At 42.2% G+C, this 14,544-nt stretch overlaps 1 protein-coding gene across 1 annotated transcript in view; it reads left to right on the forward strand.

Moving 5' to 3' along the window:
• Positions 1–14,544, forward strand: part of NIPAL2 (NIPA like domain containing 2) — a 51,110-nt gene that overhangs the window by 12,413 nt on the left and 24,153 nt on the right. The window contains exons 2-3 of the mRNA XM_072851161.1: positions 5,366–5,434; positions 8,604–8,775. Coding sequence (XP_072707262.1) covers positions 5,366–5,434; positions 8,604–8,775 — 241 coding nt within the window. The remainder of the gene's footprint in view (positions 1–5,365; positions 5,435–8,603; positions 8,776–14,544) is intronic.

Here is a 14,544-nt window from a genome sequence, read left to right on the forward strand (position 1 = left end):
AAGTTTTCATTTCACAGGCCTGGCAACTGCAGTTTAATGTGCATTAGGAAAACATACATGTCATACGGGTAAATTGCATCTCACTGTATAACTGAGTCTCCAATGCAGATTTTAGTCTGCAAGGGATAAATTTATTAGAATTAGTGCCAAAGATTTAGATTTCAGCCTGGCTTTCATTTGCCATAAACCCCTTACTTTACTTTGACAATAAAAAGAGACCTTGCATGTAAAATGTCTTTTAAAGCACTGCCAGAATGACGTGAAAAGGTGTTAGAGTAAATAAGCATCAGGTCCTGCATGAGTGTTTGAGCAGGACTGTATGCAGCAGTATGCTACACTGCCGCTCATATATTTTGAATAGCAATAAGTTGCCACTCCACTTGGCAAATGGATGCCTCCTGACCGATCCTTCAAACCTCCCTTCCCCACGCCTGGGCTTGTGCAAGAACCTCACGCAGCTGGGACGGGAGATGCCAGGTGACTGTGGAGGGTGCCTTGCTTGAGATGAATTTGCCACTTCTCAAACTCTTTCCCCCTGGCAGCCCCTGTACAGTCAAATCCCCTTGGCCACTGGCACCACTGGCAGACCGTGCAGGGTCACCATTTCAAGACCCTTACTGTGGCTTGTGAATTTTAATCTGCCTTCAGTGTTAAACATTGGCAGGTGGCTTATAAAGAACATAATGCTAATGGGGTATATTTTGGGAGGGTTATTTCAAACCTGAAACAGTGCCTTGCCAGCCTCACAAATAGTTGTTTTAATGCAAACGAGGCAGTGAGGGAATGAGGGGCCAGGGGAAGTCATTCCTCAAGCCAGCTCTGCCACCAAGGAAAATGTCAGCAGATCCACAGCCTCAGTCCATGGTCTGTGTGCTTGGGGACTGCCTAGAAAGGACTGCAAAGCCAGCAAGTGACTTTCACGGCTTGTTCCAAACCATATTAAGGTGAAGGAAATCAAATTTCTGTGGTGTTTTTTTACTTTCTGGAAAACTTAAGGACAGGATGTTTCTGTGACGAGCCTCATGCATTTGGAAGCACTGGAAGAATGCGTCAACAGTTTGAAATCTGGGGTCCGACAAAGTGGCCTGTACGTTCAGACAGATGTTTTGGTGATGAAGGGACTTGCATTTTAAGCCAACAGTTTTGAACATTTAAGGCTTTTTCCTGTGGAAGTCCTTAGTTGACTGAAGTAGCACCATGGCTCTGAAGTTGTGTCTGCAACTGAATTCCCTCACGGAGGTTTGTCTCAAGACTTGTGTGTGGGAAGCCCTGCAGTGCTGCAGATGATATCACAACTGGATATCACAACTGGAAACTCTGTGTTCAGAGATTATCATGTTTATTACTTATAAAACTGGCTGTTTCACCACTCCTCTAGCCTCTAAAGGATGCTGAATGGCAGACACAGCACAAATAATGAAGCCTTTTACATGAGAAGATGGGAACAGAAGGGTTCTGGTGGCCTTCAGGGCAATACAGCAACCATTATAGTTTGATAGGGTGATCTATCTTCTGTTGCAGGTCATCTTTCATTCATGCATGGTTTTACTAGCCTGAGATATGGTATCCTATTTTTTTTCTCTCCTGCTTTGAGCACTGCTGTGTATGATAGCTCATGTGCATTAGAAAATGCCTGCTGATTTAAGATGTGCTCTGATTTGTGAAGTTTGCAATCCAATTTTCCTCTTTACTGCATTTTTGTTCCCTGTTGTTTTCTTTAATAGTGGCATGTCTGAGTATGAATCTGTACAAGACCATTTTGCCATGTTATAGCTGCGTGGTGTTACTGTACTTTCATCTCATTTCCCTGAAGGGAACCATGTGATATTTGACCTCCTTAGGGCATCGTATGCTGCTTTTAATCTTTAGGGGCCTGTCCAGCCCTGGGTTTGGAAGTATGGTGCTATCACCATATTAACCAGAGCTCATTAACACATGTCAGTCTGGAGCAGGCAGCGCAGTATATATGCCAACAGCGATGCTCAGGTGAAACGTGGTCATTACGATAAAATGACCTGAGCAATGAGGGTAAGTTTTGAGCCCAGACTGTCACTACGCAAAACATGCACTGTTTTTCCTGTAGCTTATGTGCAGACACACAAAGTTGCCTAAGTTAGACACAAGGGAGTGTCACCTCAACAACTTTGCATGTGTTTGCCAGGGCCCTGAGAGCACCCACAGCCCTGCCCGTCCCTGCCCACCCCTGGGGCTCGCCCGCCCTGCCCACGGCACAGGACCCCATGTCAGCCCCCTGGGGCTGTCAGTCCCTGCCCCAGCAACACTGCAGCAGGACCTATCTCCAGCTCCCCACAGCCTTGCCGTAGCCAGCCACGGGACCCGCTGAGACGGGCCCACTCACAGGCCCGTGTACTGGCCCAGCCTCGGCCTGTCCCCATCTCCAGGGAGGTGCCCGATGCCTGGGGCTGGGGCTGCCCTGGTGCCCCCAGCTGCCCTCCTTCTGGCTGCGGGGGGATAGGCTTGGGCTACCAGGTCCTTCCCTGCTGCTATGGGGAGCCCTGGACTCGACCAGGCCTGGGACATGTCAGTGGCAATGCTGAAGGAAATAGTGATCTCGGTATTTCACAGGGAAGTACTGAGACATTGGTCACACATGTCTCAGTATTTCCCAGAAAATGAGGAGGAGACTGAGAATACCCAAGTTTTTGAGCTGCTTTCTGTTCCTGGCAGTTTCTGGAATCTGTAAGAAGAGCAGTGACTTTTGGGAGATGGTTCCTGTTCAGACACGGGGTGGTCAGCAGGTTAGAAATCTTGCACATCCCACAAGGATATCTGAGCCAAGCTCACAGGTACCTGAGGAAGCAACCACCACGGTACAAAAGCAGTCTGTTCTGGAGAGGACACCAGTGACGCAGGGCACTGGAAGACTTCCTCCTGGAGTCCTTATCTGTGCAATGTGTAAAGCCATGAAAGGGGCATTCAGTTCACAGTCTCTGGAGGCAGGTACTCAGGTCATCATCAGTACCCATAGATGGATCCGATTTTGCACATTTTTTTGGATGACAGATGGAACACGTAGCCTCATCCTCTGCCCACCAGCTGCATGCAAGTTTTACTCAAGAGCCGGATGGAGACCCTCCTTTGGGCTGGCTTGAGACCAGCTGTGTTTCCTCCCTGGGGTGCTGGTTGCCTCCTGAGTCCTGCACAGTGTCTGTGACCCCCGGCTGGAAGCTGGGAGTGAGGAGCTGCACGGGGTTATCCAGAGATGCAGCCGTAAGGGCAGGAACGGCCACTGAAATGGAAAGAGCTGCAGAGAGACTGGGTTCTCTGCCGGGAGTAGTGTGGATGTGTTACAGTTAGTGATGTGAAAGCAATAAAATGACGGGGTAAATGAGGTGGCAGTTTCTGTTTTCTATTCCCTGCTGTCTCCTTTTTCTTAAACCCTTCATGACGAGGCTGACAAGGCCACTTCTCCACCCCCTCACAAGGGAGCATGTTGTCATTTAAAAAGAACAAGTCTTTGGGAGCAAGAAAACAATTTTTATTTAACTGCTGTTTTATTGAAGCTTCTGTGTGTGCTCGATGATGAGGGGAGTGCAATAATCCACCTGTGAGGTGGTCAAACTTTGTGCAAGATGTAGTACCACCAGCATCAAAGCCTCAGGAAGGAAAACCCATCGCCTCTGCTCCTGTGGAGCCCTGGGTGGGGGCCATTTGACAGCATTTCCCCAGTGTGTAAGGAGGCTGCAAGGCTGCTCGTGTCCCTGTAACAGTTAGTGCCTAACCTCAGCAGAGACATCTGTGCTGAGGTGTGCTGAGACATCTTGTCCCACACTCCCCACTGCTCCCAGCGAAGGGTGTTCCCAGGGCATGGAAAATACACTGTGTGTGAGAGCCCAGGACGTGCTGCTGGAGCATCTACTGGGGGATACTGGGGTGGGGGGGAGAGGATGCAAGATGGGAGGGACCTCCTGTGGCCGGGCACCAGAGGGCATGGGCAAAACTCTTGAGTACTGCTTCTCATTGGATGCTTCTTGCACACAGACTGTGGCACTGGTGCTGTATTACTTAGCACAGAGGGTGTGTGAGCAAAGGGAGCCCTCTCACCTCCTGCATTCCCCTCTCTACATCCTCTTGTACCCATCAGTCACGTCTCGGTGACACCTGGCAGTCGGCCAAGCATTTCACCCAGAGTGATTCTGGTGTCTGCATGTCCTTCTGAGTCTAAGCCACTACAGAAATGCATGGGCTGGAGACAGTTGGATTCAGCTGTGTCTCTTAAATAAGAATATTATCATCCATTTGTAGTAAGGCTGTTGTTTCTTCACATCTTTGGGGATGCTCTTTCCTAGTCTGGGAATTATCTAGCCACAATGATAATCCCCCTCTGTTGCCATCTCCAAGGGCTTGCTGGACCATGTATTGCCTCTTTATAAATGTTGAGGGGCGACAGTCTCTGTGGCTGGTAGGCACTGCCTGTTCATAGGTGCCCAGGGACCTTCTTGGAGAAGAGTCATAAAAGCTGAGGCTTTGAGCCTGGAGCTGGATGCTGCTTTACAGCTTGCAAGCAATAGTTATGCTGGGTTATGTTACTATGACCTTGTTTATAAAAACTCACTGATAGTATGTTTGTCTTCTCTACAAGCTAATGGGGCTCCTCACAGCACTATACCAGTGACCTTGAATGGGTCTTGAATACACTTATGACAACGTACAAAGTGTTACAACATTTTGAAAGTAGACAGGGAGCTCTACCATGTACCTGTTATTTGAGCTTGCTGAAATGGCGTCTTTAAATGGCTCCTTTCCAAAATAATGAATCCTGCTTGAATGTTTTTAATTTCTCAGCTTCATAGAAAGTTTGCAAATCTTACTGAAAATTAGACAGGCTGATTAGAAAAGAATTTGATGAAATAACACAATACATTAAATAAACTATCAGGAGACCTATGTTCCTGGCTGCCCTGTCAAACAGTGGATATGTTAACACATAAGATAATTGTGTTCCAGTATGAACAGTTCGATTGCTGTTGATTTTCCTTCTGGATTATGTAATAAAACAGGTCCTTTTTTTTTTGGAAAAGAAGAATACATGTGTGTAGTGTTCAACTGAGACCTGTCTAGTTTTTTTCTTTCATGAGATTTAAGAAGGTGTTCTACTGATGGACAGCAAAACCACCTCCTGCACTGGGATGCCCTTTCCGTTCCCAGATGTTTGCTACTTAAGCCCTAGTCAACTGTGCAGAGATATTTTTTTAATCAGTTTACTCAGTGCAGCATGAACTCAGTGACTGAAAAGTGCAATAATTTGTTTTTGATTGGGTTACAATGTGCTATCAGAAAACCACTGTTTTATTGTTCTTCTTAAACTAATAAGTATTTTTGTATTTGTTTTGTGATCTTGCAGACTCAGCTCTTGGGAGTTTTACTTGCTGCTGCTTCAAATTTTCTGATTAGTGTCTCCTTGAATATACAGGTATACAATTATTTATCTTTATTCTGAGTTGTTTATATTTAGCAAGTAATTTATGTTACAATTTGTTTTTATGGTGAAGTTCAAAATACAAATTTTGTGGCATTTAATAAGCATTCCCTCTCTTTAACTAGTGTCCTGCTGTAGTTGTTGGCAGTATGATAGCTCTCAACCTGTTTTGTGCTGTGATTCCCATATGGGAACAGAATAAAAATTCATAACTCCTCCTCCTCCTTGTAATGTGCCATAAGGAAATACCAGCTGTGACCCGCTTGTCGTCCTACTGGATGTCATGTGAGTCTGTCTCAGAGTGTCCAAATCTAAAATGGAATTGATCACAAGGTCTTAGGGGCTGCTTAATGGAGCGATTAATGTAATTAAATGCATAGAGACATAAAGTTTCTTGCAATATTGGGCCCCAAAACAACTTTGACCAATTTAGTTTTCCTTCGGGAATTAGGATGAAATAATCTGAGTAAATACTATTTTAAATCATAAAAGCAATGGGAGGTGCTGACCTTACAACTATGGCAAAGGATTGTAGGATGAGATTTACAAAATCCTTTCTGTGTTAATAATTAGAATACATACTCAGTAGAAAGTTAAATAACGCATTATAAGCTGTATCTTGTAGACTTCATGGTATTTTTAGGTCTTCTAACAAAATTTTTTAAAGTGCAGAAGACATTGTTGTGTAAGTTGTCCAGAAAAAGTATTTTTGCTATCTTATATTTTATGAGTTGTATATGTCTCATATAAAGCTACTTCTTGCTTTTTCTCTAAAGGATGAAACAGAAAGCTGTGGAATATGTAATATTCTATTCATAATAACCCATTTTATTAATGCTGGAAGGTTCTTCAATGATTCCCTTCTATTTTAAGTATCTCTAGTTGGAGAATCCCATAGAAAGAAATCTGTTTAGCCAGAGATGGCAGGCAGGATGAGATGACAGCTGCCTCTCCAATATGAGTTCCAACCTGCTGACGGTGACAGTACTAGGACAGGCTCTGTTTCAATGGAAAAACTCATGTTGATGAAGTGGAAATTCAGTCTAGCCCATAATAATGAGGTTGTTCAGACTTCGTATCTTTTGTCTGCTGAGGGCACTGAGTGCCAAAGTGGATGGCTTCCCAGGGGATGTGCTGAGGCATGCAGACAGACTTTTATTGACCTGTAATCATTAATAGCATTTACTGGATTTGAACTATCTTCCAGCTTTTTAAATGCTGTTTAGGAAAACCCAATAGCTCTGCATTGCCATTTGACAGACAGTTTCAACTGAAATTTTTCTTTATCCTCTAAAATAGGTTTTTCTCCATTTAGTAACAATATCTTATAAATATGAATAATGACTTTCCCTAGATCTCAACATTTATTTTCACACTCATATGAAATGGACAGGCCAAATTTTATTGTTCTCTCTCCCTTTCCCACCATGCAGTCAGTTATCCTCCCTCTCTTCCCTCGAGCTGGTTGTCAGCTAAAGAGCAACCCACCATTTGCAATGTATTTCAGCTGGATTATAAACAGCCTCCACCTAAATACCATCCACACACATTGCTATGCAAAGAAGGCGGACATCTGGAGAAAGAAGGCTGCAGGGGAGCCGCTGAGCTCACCCTTCTGTGTTCGTCGCACATCTTTTCAATCACACCATGCCCTCAAGAGTTATTCCTACAAGAATCTGGGGAGAAACCAAAGCTCAGGATTCAGTTAAGAACTTGTCCTATTTGGTTTTCAGCAGAAACTTGGATTCTTGATTTCACAATATTATTCAATATCCATTTCTCTTTTGGGCTTTGTTTGTTTGTTTGTTTGTTTATAAAAATGAAACATGCAAAATCCTGGACGTTACTGTGAAGCGCTGGTCTGTTGCTCAGAGAAGTTTGACTTCCTAATGCTCCCTTTCTCCTTGGAGGGCTACACTTCTTAGGATTTCATCCCCTCAATGTGTTCCACAGCATGAAGCTGCAATAATGTGCTGTATCTTCTCAACAAGAGGAATTACTGAGACTATGGTGTATCACAGATGTCACTGTTTGGCCCATTCTCTGTAGCATAGCCTACAGAGTAGAATGGGAGTATGAGGAAAATTGTTTACAACTTCCCTGGGGCTCTGCAGGGACACTTCCAAAATCAAATATCAAGTGATGGAGAAAAAAATGTATTTTACCACCATTTATACTACAATAGTCGTATCATTTGGTTTCCAACTTTTTTGACCCATGTGCAGAGAGGCTGGTGAGGAATCTGAGAAAGGAAACGATATTCTGCAGAACTAATGTGGTAAATGTTGCAACCTTCCCAGTCATGACGCCTTCCTGATGGAGACTGCCTGGACTCTGTTTCAGAAGACCAGTGTGATCAAAGTGAAATTATCTTTTTATATATAGGGTTGTTAATCAAATTTATCAAATTACCTGTTATATACAGGTTCTTGCTGTACAACCAGAGAGAAAACAATTACCACATGTGGCAATGATACCTTTTCCATGTAACAAGAAGTGTGGATGAGGTATTACTTGTGTATATATTATACTTGTTGATACAGGTGTAGCTGGTTTTCCTTCTGAAAATAATGCTTTACCTGAGATCTTCTTCTAAGGTCAAACAGGACATTGTAGCCAAATCCTAAATTCTACCTAATTAATTTAGAGTCCTCCCTACAACAGATGTGATTAAGTTCTGCCTTCTTCATTTTGAAATTGTATTTTTGGCGAGGATATGTATCACAGAGCAGGAATACCATGTTGTGTGGTCCCCTTCTCCCAGTTTGTTGCCACCGTTCTGATTCTGCCCCATCTCCTGCCTTTGAGTGTTTCCAGATTCACAGCACAACTGCCAAGCTTTACTTTGAGAGAAGAACAGAGGTGTGCAGTGATAGGTAGGAAGCACTAGCTAGTATTCACTTAATATTTTTCAGGTTTATTCAGAGGTCTAATTTTTCAGTCATTTCCACCACGGCTAAGAAAGCACACATCTGAAGCAGCACAGAGTTAACACAAAGCAGTGTGTCTGCAACAACAAGCTGAAAGTTATGTTTAAAAAGAAAACCTTGACGCACCTGGAATTTGAAGTTGACAGCCCCCTTAATTATTCAACTTTTGTCAGACATAAGAACACAATGGAAGTCTTTCTTTTCATGCCTGTTCCTAATAATTAATTTTCTAGAAATGCGCTCATCTCCGACTGGCTTGCCAAGCAGAGCCGAAGCCCTACTACACAAGCAAGCTATGGTGGTGTGGGATTACCCTCCTGGGGCTTGGAGACGTGGGGAATTTCACGGCCTATGGATTTGCCCCCGTTGCCCTTGTCGCTCCACTGGGATCTGTATCTGTCATAGGTGAGATGGTTTGCCACTTCTTGCTTGGGTGCATACTTTAATCAAACGCTTGTTTGTGACTAGAGGAATAATACCGCAGGAACTGCAGCAGAAACACAAGGGGAAAATGTTAATGTTGTGGTTTGAAAAGAAATTATTCATATATTTACATGAGCTGACAGTTTAACACAAACCTCCTACTTAACTCAGAGACTCTTCTAATATCTTTCTTTTTCCATAGTTTTGTGTCACTCTGTGCTCTGCTAGTTCCTGCCAGTTGGTCACCCAGTGCTGTACCAGCGTTGCCGGCTCTGCAAGCCCCCTGAAGCAGGGGGCTGGCATCCTGCTGAGTGCACAGAGCTGTGGTCTGGTCCTGAGTACCTACAATGTGTTTTCCATGTTACCGTCACATCAAGCAGTTTCTGCTGCCTGCCCATCACCATGATTCGTGCTGACATGGGCAAACTTGCTTGACCCTCTGCAGTGTATGACAAAAAGGGCCTAGGAATTTCCTCAAATATTTATTTTATTTATGGACATTATCAAAGTCGTTCATTTGTTCCTTCATGTGCAGATTAATTGAACTTTAGCAGAAGTCCTGTCCTTAGGACTCATTTGGTATGATCTTACTCTATTTCATGTGGTTTTTTGTAATTAAGGTATTGACAGGTATGAGATGTCTGTTTCTTTCATAAAGAAACATACATTTTTAAATATGCTGTCATGCTGTGCTAATGCAAAGCAGAGTGGACAGGGCAATATTGTACAGAGGCTGTGAAAACAGGAATACAGGGTGCAGCTGTATCCCTTAATTGAGTCGCTTCATACCCACAGCTGAAACATCCAGGGCTGAGATATCACAACGGCTCTGCATACGTTGGAGCTCATTCGCTTGCTATTGACAAGTGATAACATTTCATAGTCTGTCTCTAGCTACCAGTTCCATGCTTGGAAGTGACATTGCAGTGAGTGATTCTGCCTGGGAAGGTAGAAAAGATGAATTATCTTCGTGGTGGACTGCCCAGCTGTAGTGGAAGGAGGCAGCCAACCATATGTGGGTGCAATTTAGCAAAGACAGTGGGGGAAGGAAACTGCAGGCAATTTACTGTAACCTTTAATGTTAAACTATTGCAGAATTTTGGAGAATGAGATATAAAGCCACAGTAGTTCACCATTGTAGGAAAGATTTCTCCAAGAAAGGAATGAGATATTACTTGAGGTGAAAATGTAAATTAATATGACATATCCCAGTGTGATTTTGGTGGCAGTAGTTATATCGTTAACAATGTAGACATTTCCAGATGTCTCTGAACATAAAGGGACATTGACCGATCTAATTTGTTGCCCAAACTGAACAAAATGCAAATACAGAAAACTAGAAAGAAGAAGTGAAAAGCAGCGGGAAGGGAAAAAATTCCATTGGTTATTAAACTGCTACAAAGAAGAGGTCGCATTTAGGATTGATTTTTATCTGAGTAGATTCCTTCTTCTTTACCTTTGCAATATGCGAAGAAATGTTGCATCTGTTTCCTCCGTTCTCCATTTCCCCTTACTTGTAACAAACACCAAGAAACCATTTTCCTAACTGTTATATCTTATCAAAATTCTCATCCACTTTTTTTTTTAACTGACCCAAAATGCTTATCTTGGAAGACCCCAGAAAGCATTTTAATATCTTATATTCCATTCCCATATATCAGCTGACAGTATCCATTTCATAGCCCAAACAATAGAGATATCTGAAATTTTATTTAGTCTAGCAAACATTCCCTTAAGGAAGAGAAAGTAAAAATGATGTAGCAGCCAATTACAACAATAACTTCCCAGTAACACTTCCTACCACTAGATACTTCCCTGCCTTCTGAAATTAAAGCCAGATAGAGAGAGCATCCTTTTAATTTTAGGAGAGTTCATCTAATGAATTCATGCAATGACATGAGTCAATGAGGGCAACGACAAACTGACCAAGACACATGTGCATGATCTGCTAACAACTGGGCAAAGGATAGTTTAGGCAGCAGGTCTTCCAATTTAAAAGATCAAGAAATATTTTTCTCACTAAGCTGTGACCTCTTTTAGGTGGTGGAGGGTGGACTTCGCACAGTCTAGTTGGCAGTTGTTTTGAGGTATTGTTGAATGTGTGTCTTTCAGAAGTTAATTTTTTAAATGAAGAAATTAAGCACTTGATAACAAACTCCAAATGTGTATCTGAACCCTAAGTCCAGCCTTCTGATGAGCATTTTTTCACAAATTTTGTGTCAACTCATCCCACATGGTAAGAGCTGACTCTCACTGACATTGAGTACTCAGTACCTATGGTGTACTGAGGGGAAATGTGCTTTGCAGTATGCCCAGTCATCTAGGAGATTCTCCGAAGATCTCCGTCACTCTGGGTCTGCATGGAAAGTTTCCTTTGCTTGGAAACCAGGGTTTTGGAGGAGGATAAGGCAGACTGGAGTCTCTGCCCAGAATGGATTTGGGCTGTACCCATCATATATCTCCAGACCTCTGAGACAGGAAGTATCCTGGGTCTTAAAATAGATGGAGCCAACGTCTATTATGCTCTGCTACCACATTTAACTGCATCCAATTGAATTTTGCACTTAACCCGGTACCAATTAAATAGTGAAAAGTTTGTGCCTCATTCTATTGAGCTGGGTGCTTCTGATGGCTGGTTTTAGAAAGAATCCAGCACCACAGATCATGAATTGGCATGGCACCAGCAGATTTTAAATTTTTTTTTCTTAGAATTAAGCTACAAAGACTATATTTTTCTTCTTACACAGTGGAAGTATTTCTGTGTGTGGTTGCAATGATGCAAGCTCTACATCTGTTCAGGGCTTTAAATAGTTTGAGAAGACAGCAGTTGTTTTCTTCAAGAAGAGAAATTGGTAAATTTTTAATTTAAAAGTGGAGGAGTAATACATGTTTGATGTGATCATTAAAAAGCTTTTTATACTTAAAAATTAAAAATCATGTTTTACATGTAGCTTGGGTAATTTTAGGCTTCTGTGGTTTTTAGCTTATTGTCTTGCTTTTGCCTGCAGAAATAATTGGGGGAGGGGGGATGAGAGGCCATTGGTATCAGAGATCATTTCTTCTGCAGTTTTCATCATTCTGTAGAGAGTTGTTTTACACTTAACTCGTTTAGACTGACATTGTTGAGATCCCTTTGCATTTTTATATGCTCCTTCTAAATAGCTGTAGGGCAAGAAATTACTCTAGGCTTTGAAAATTGATATCCCTGATGGTGCTTTAGGAAAAAGATTCTCAGATATTTCTCCCACTCACTGTAATGTAACATCTTTGTGGCCCAAGAACTTGGGATTTTGAGAACTCTGTTACTAATGAGAACTGGGAAACATTCACCAGACTATTCTTTAAAATACTTCATTTGTACTTGTCTAGAAGATGCAACAAAAGGATTTTCAGGGTTCTTCCTTCTCTCTGCAGTGTGTATGTCCTACAGTCCAGTTTCCAGAATTAAGCTCACCGTAATGGTCTCTCTTTTGAGCAATTCCTCTGATATTTGTCTTGCTTTTTTATTAGGATATTGGCATTAAGGATGGGGAAAAATGTTTCATGTTTTGTCCCCCACTTCTCCAGTACTAATATTTAATCATGTTAGAATGTAACATGTTCAGTGTGCAGGATAGCTATCGAGGTCATGCACCAACTGACTAAATTCTGTAATATCTTCCTCTGTGTTCAGTGCATCATTAATATCTATCACATAATCTAAGAATAGGCTTGAGTAGGCAATTAGCTGTGATGAATTTGTTCCCAGATGTCTTGGGCAGAGCTAGCTCTCTGTTTAACTCTGGCTATGCATACAGGTATTCTTTAAGTTTCTCCAAATTTGTGTTAATTCTCCCTGACACACACCTCTGGCCCTGAAGGAGACCCAGGTCCCACCAGGTCTAAATGCATCCATCCTCCTCATACCTGGATTGTCTCCCCTGTCTACCCCAAAATGACCCACAGTAGGTCAGCAGACTGGTTTTCCTTGAGCTCCTACCCTCCCCTGGAACAAAACAGTATATCTGAGATGTAGGCACGATAAGATGAAGGAGGTTTTAAGCGAATAGTCTCAGAGCAGGGAGATTCTCAGGCATGAATTGTCTATATCCAGACTCCATCGTGGAGATGGTGCTACAGGCACTCAAAACAAGCTGTGATTTATCTGTCAGTGCCTGCAGAGTGCACATGGACTTGCCTGTCCTTGTGCTTTGTGCACAGTCATGAGGGGCTGTCTGTGCTTCCTGTCCTTCTGTGTCCCCCCCAGTAGCCCTTTGCATGGGAGAGAGATATTTTAGTCTGCTCCAAGGCTATGAGCACAGCTCCTTTCTCCAAAACAGCTCCTTTCTTTCTGAATGTGCTTAATGAAAATTCTTGGGCACTTTTAAAAATATTTTTTTCACACTATCCTTCAGCTAAACCACATTCTTCTCATGACCAGCAACCTCATCAGTTCAGCCCTTTTACTTGTCCCCCTCTTAGTGTGCAGCCTCTGGATCCCCTGTGGAAATACTGGTACTTGCCCAGGAAGACCTGCTCCCATTCTCTGCCCCCTTAACCTCCTGTTCATTTGATCTGCAGTGATCAAATGCACTACCTGCCTCATCATCCCTCCAGATCTTCCTGACTGTGTGGCAAACTACAATAGCTTGAGTTTGGGGATGGATTAAAGCATCTCCAAGTGCTTCTGTACTGGGATGGTCCTGAATCTCTTCAGCTTGGAAGGTAGACTGAGGGTCTGTCTGCATAAAGCATACTTCAAGGTCACATTTTAAAATGTGACCAGCAGCAACTGCATCCTCACAGCTTGAGCACTGCTCAACAGATTTAGTGCAAAATCAACTGGGTGACCTTAAACTGCTTCATTAGATGGAGGCAGACCCTTAAGTTGCATAAAACAGCATAAATGCTTGGTCTCAAAGTGAAATGCTTTTCTTGGTGCACAAACTGGCAGAGGTGCAAACATTAAACAAGGAATTATTTAGTGTAAGACCTGACAATAAAAATAGAGGTAAAAAGATGAGATTCATAAATAGCCTCAGTACCAGGAAAATTACTTAATAATGAAATATACTTATTTGTGAAATAGTTTTGTGTAGGAAAAATAAGTGATGGACACTCTTTCGTTTGAGTTTTTTAAGGCTGGATTGGACAAAATCCAGAAAATACACTCTACAGATCAGTATGTATTTTCTATCTTTAACTTCCCCTGTCGTATAGTATCCCTTTCTTAAAGAAACAAACAAGAAAAAATCCTAACTTCAGCTTTCATGTCTAGGAGGCAGAGGAGTTGTTTTGTGAGCTGGGTTCTCACCATTCAGTGTCTGCTAGTGGCAGAACCCACATATCACACTACTTTTTATTTCTATTTGTGCTGGAGAAAACTTACATATGGAGATAATTGTAAACGATTACTCTCCTAAGAGAATAAGCAGCTGGCTAAGCTATGTGTAGCAGCATTACAGCCCTTCCTTAAGGCATTTAATTGCATATCATGACAAAAGTGGACATTTTCTACCATTTTTTAGATTTAAATTGAAATTCACATGCTGCAGTGAATATATATTCATTCAATAATGTGAATATATATTCATTCAATAATGACTACAAAACAACCTGTTTTATGCTACTGTATGAGAAGATGAAGTTGTTCAACATAGCAATTAAGCTCCTGAACAATCTTTTTTTTCCCATTTTCTACCCAATAGTTTTTATTTATCACGATTTTGATGTAGTGCCAAGTCATAATATTTTTCATTTGAAATACTAACT

The sequence above is a fragment of the Ciconia boyciana genome, chromosome 2 (assembly GCF_034638445.1).
Source record: "Ciconia boyciana chromosome 2, ASM3463844v1, whole genome shotgun sequence".
In the NCBI taxonomy this organism is placed as follows: Eukaryota; Metazoa; Chordata; class Aves; order Ciconiiformes; family Ciconiidae; genus Ciconia; species Ciconia boyciana.